The following is a 4,380-nucleotide window of genomic DNA, read 5'->3' as shown; positions in this document are numbered from 1 at the left end:
GGTAGGTACAGACAGCCCCTGGGCAGGGGAAGAATGACTAGCGACGCGTTTCGACCGTATTACACGGTCTTAGTCATGTAACTGACTAATCTAAGTGCAGAGTTTAAAAAGACATTCATTCACATTATAATGAACACACATGTGGAGTGACCGGTGATGCAGCTCCTGTTGTTAACTCTTTCTTGCCTTCATTAAACTTCACAATCTAATTCATTCAAGGCTTGAGTTGATAGAGATCTATAAGAGCTAGAAACACTGTGTTAAGGTCCAGTCACACATAACGAGATCGTGAACGAGATCGCTACTACGTCACACTTTCTGGATCGTTTATGAGTCGTTGTTGAAATCGCATGTTGGGTGTCACACATAACGAGTTTATGAACGAGCATGCGTCCCGTATAACGATCTTTGAAATCGCTGGGACCCTGTCACACAGCTACTATGTTAACGATTCCAATCCCATTAGGGGCGTAGTAAAATGCAGTGAGTCACGTAGGCGTGCATTTGTGTCGCCTTTTCCGCTTTCATTGGCGGCCAATACTGCGTTCTGATTGGGCGGCCGGGCGGGCGTCGCCTTTTCCACCCCCTCCGCTCTGATTGATAAGGACCCTGTCACACAGCTACTATGTTAACGATTCCAATCCCATTATGCAGTGAGTCACGTAGGCGTGCATTTGCGTCGCCTTTTCCATACCCTCCTCCGCTTTCTTTGGCGGCCAATACTGCGTTCTGATTGGGCGGCCGGGCGGGCGTCGCCTTTTCCACCCCCTCCGCTCTGATTGATAAGGACCCTGTCACACAGCTACTATGTTAACGATTCCAATCCCATTATGCAGTGAGTCACATTTGCGTCGCCTTTTCCATACCCCCCTCCGTTTCATTGGCGGCCAATACTGCGTTCTGATTGGGCATGCAGGGGGCGTATCTAGCGGTTAAATTTTGGATCGCGTCCACCCTTTGTCACTTCTTTTGCGCTTTGCTTTGAGATAGAACCTGCGTCTCCACCCTGATTCCTTCGTCCATTGTACCCGGTCGCTTTGTTGGTGTGTTTTTCGGATCGAAGCCGCAGTTGCACCTGGAGTATCCTTGCAGTGCTGTCGAGTGTCGGTGAGATCGTATTTGCGATTCCGCTTGGATTCTACATTGATATACACTTCTTTGAAAAGGTAGGTCTTTTTTCTTGTTGGGGGGGTGGGCTTTTTTTTGAATAATGTTCTTGCTGTTAAGATATATGTTAATATTTATTATGTGAGTTGATTGCTGTTAGATATATGTTAATAGTTATTATGTGAGTTAAAGTTGCTGGCTTTTATCTGTGCGTGTATAATGCCTTTTAAAGAGGGGTCTCTCCATAGTGCTGTTTGTAATGTGTCCTATCCTAGCATTGCTGGCTCTTTTGTCTCTCATTAAATAAAATATAGAAATGTGGCACTCCTTCTATAGTCGCTGGTGCTTGGATAGGGTCCCACCCCAGATCAAAAAATGAAAAAAATCCAGCACTCAAAGCATTTAACTGAAATTGTTTTATATTTTATTCATGGATCTCTGTAATTATTAAAGCCGTTTCCGTCATCCGACCTTCATCAGTTTACGCATAAAAGGTTCTGTAGAAATATATGAAAAAGCTGGACCAGAGGAAAAAGCTGCCCGTCCCGGTCTGCAGTCAATGTCACATACTGTCTACAGAACCTTTTCTGTGTAAACTGATGAAGGTCGGATGACCGAAACGTCTTTAATAATTACACAGATCCATGAATAAAATATAAAACAATTTCAGTTGAATGCTTTGAGTGCTGGATTTTTTTCATCTTTTGTCTCTCAGCTACAGCCGCCATTTTGTGTTTCTGCCACACATAGGGGCGGCCATTTTAGTCTCTGCCACACCATAACCAAAAATTGTGATCGGTTTATTGCAACTTCTTTTATGTTTACATATAAATTTTTCATTCTTTATTTCAGATGGCTTATTATAACAAAGAAGACTTTGTGCGTGAGCTGTTGGATTTGTATCAATCACTGCCCTGCTTGTGGAGAATCAAATCCACAGAATATTCAGACAGAATAAAAAAACAAGCCGCCTATGCCCAACTGGTGGATCTTTTTAAAAAACACAGTGGAGGCGAGGCGGTGGATGTCAAAGTAGTAAAAAAGAAGATCCAAGGCTTGAGGACTGTATATAAGAAAGAAGCAAATAAGGTGGACAAATCAAAAAAGTCAGGGGCCGGCACTGACCAGGTATATGTTTCTCCCTTGTGGTATTTCAATCTCCTGGAATTCACAAGGGACCAGGAGCTACCACGAATGATGGAAAGCTCCTACCAAAGAAACGTAGACCTGGAAGCAGACATTGAAAACGATGACATCCCGATCGATGACAACACCTCCGCTGTTGTAGATGTAAGTACCTTATTTGCTTCACGTTACATAGTATTCAAACTTTTTATGTACATGCCATTGAGGAACACAAAATAGTAACTTATTGTTGCCATGATTTATTGTGCAGTTTGGAAATGTTATCCCTTCCAGTTCAGATAAGTACACTCCAATACAATTTTGTCACACTTTAATTAAATTTACTAACTATTAATGTATGACTTTTAATTAACATTTATTTTTCTGTTCCCGCAGAACCCTCAGACAGATATGGTGAGGCCCCAATTGAATGAGAACCCCACCACATCGAGCGAGCCTATTGTGGAGGATAATGAGGCACCTGCACCCTCTGGTGAAATGCGGCGAAGACAGTTACGCAAAAAGAAGGCCAACACCCCTGTGACATCGGCTGAATTTTATTCTTTGGCAACCCAACTGCTATCACAGCCAAAAAGCACCCCAGTCGATAGCTTTGCCGCATTTGCATCGGACAGACTCTGCAAATTGGATTCCACACAGAGGGAGCAAGCCGAAAGACTGATGTTGGAAGTCCTAAGAAAGGCAGGCCGAGGAGAACTGGATGACAATGACACGATATGCAAGAAGAACCAGTCCCATGATTCTAATACATGGATTCCTCGCCAGCCCCTGCAAAGTACACCGAACAGGATGCATCCACCACGCTTGCAGCTTGACCACCCCCCACAGTATCCCCCCCCACAGTATCCCCCCCCACAGTTTCCCCCCCCACATTATCCCAGGTATTCAAATGATTCATTTTTAAGCCAACTGTCATCTCCCACCCGGCCTGAATATGTCCACCAATATGAAGACGGCCACTAAATTTTGTTATTGTTGTTGTTTTGTTATTTGAAATTAATTTCAATTGATTGTTATATTTTCATTGTAATAATAAATTTATGTTGTTTCAATCTTGCTGCCTGCGTTACTTAATTCAGCATATGGTTGTGATGCCCTGGCAAAACACGGTAGTTACAGAGATTGTACCATACTCCACCCTCATTGGCATACCACCACACAACCCACACACTCATGTACAGCAAACAACCAGTAAAGCCTAGTCACCCCCCTCGTGGATAATGGGATTGGTGCATCTATACAGATGCCTACATGTAATATGATGTTTGTGAGTGGTGAGTTTGTGAGTGGTGATAGCTGTTAACTTGCTTTATGCAATGAGACATACCAAACAGCAGATATCAATTTCAAATTTTTTATAACACATGAATATGGATACAATAACAAAAAAAAAAAAACCTTAGTTGCTGCTGCCCTCCCCTTGTCCAGCCACATAACGGGCCAGCAGCGCCGCATGCCGCTCCACTCTGGCCATCAGCCTCCTGTGGGCCGACAAAATCCTTCTTTGGGAGGACATGATTTCGGCCAAAGTGGGTATGCCTATGGAGGGAATGGTAAAATTAATAAATCATAATTTTTATTTCTGCTTATTATTACAAAGTAGGAGATTCATGACTTACGGTTATCCCCCTCGTCCGATACAGACTCACTTATGGAGCCTGGACTAGCATCTATGATAACAAAAAACACTTTATAGTACTCAACAGCTTTTTGTTTTGTACTTTATATGGCGTTAATGTTATATTAAAAAATTACCGGGGGGCGATCCGGCCGGTGGCCCCTGTGGGTGGTACTCCTCCTCCTCCTCCTCCTCCTCCTCCTCTGGTGGCTGTAGATCCACCGGGGGCTCGGGCACATGCTCTCCCTCCTCTGCGGCCCCTTGCTCCTCTGGGGGTTCTTAAGAAAATATAAAGTTTAATGTGGTTGCGTTATGATACATATAGGACTGTGGGGGGTACATTGAAATATATGGCGGACTACGTAGCCTACCTTATACAAGGACTATGGGGGTGAATTTGAACACATTGTGGAATATGTGGTGCAGTATAATATATGGAGAACTCTGGGGTGAATGAAACTTCATGGAGAACTCTAGGAAATTCATTACAGTTCATGGAGGACTATGGG

General features: G+C 43.6%; 1 protein-coding gene and 1 long non-coding RNA gene across 2 annotated transcripts; one reads left to right on the top strand and one right to left on the bottom strand.

The window, feature by feature from the left end:
- Positions 1–1,016: 1,016 nt before the first annotated feature.
- On the top strand, positions 1,017–3,322 carry LOC142256183 (uncharacterized). Its single transcript, XM_075327737.1, has 3 exons — positions 1,017–1,166; positions 1,960–2,397; positions 2,629–3,322. Exons 2-3 carry the CDS (start codon positions 1,960–1,962, stop codon positions 3,214–3,216), a joined length of 1,026 nt encoding a protein of 341 aa, XP_075183852.1. The 5' UTR covers positions 1,017–1,166; the 3' UTR covers positions 3,217–3,322.
- A 337-nt stretch (positions 3,323–3,659) lies between these two features.
- LOC142256779 (uncharacterized) lies at positions 3,660–4,145 on the bottom strand. The gene is made up of 3 exons (XR_012727568.1): positions 4,009–4,145; positions 3,873–3,923; positions 3,660–3,792 (listed from the first exon to the last, which is right to left on the bottom strand). It is a non-coding gene; the product is annotated as an uncharacterized LOC142256779 (long non-coding RNA).
- Positions 4,146–4,380: the final 235 nt, after the last annotated feature.

This window comes from Anomaloglossus baeobatrachus, chromosome 11 (genome assembly GCF_048569485.1).
Source record: "Anomaloglossus baeobatrachus isolate aAnoBae1 chromosome 11, aAnoBae1.hap1, whole genome shotgun sequence".
Classification (NCBI taxonomy): Eukaryota; Metazoa; Chordata; class Amphibia; order Anura; family Aromobatidae; genus Anomaloglossus; species Anomaloglossus baeobatrachus.
This window is presented reverse-complemented; position numbering and strand designations above follow the sequence as displayed.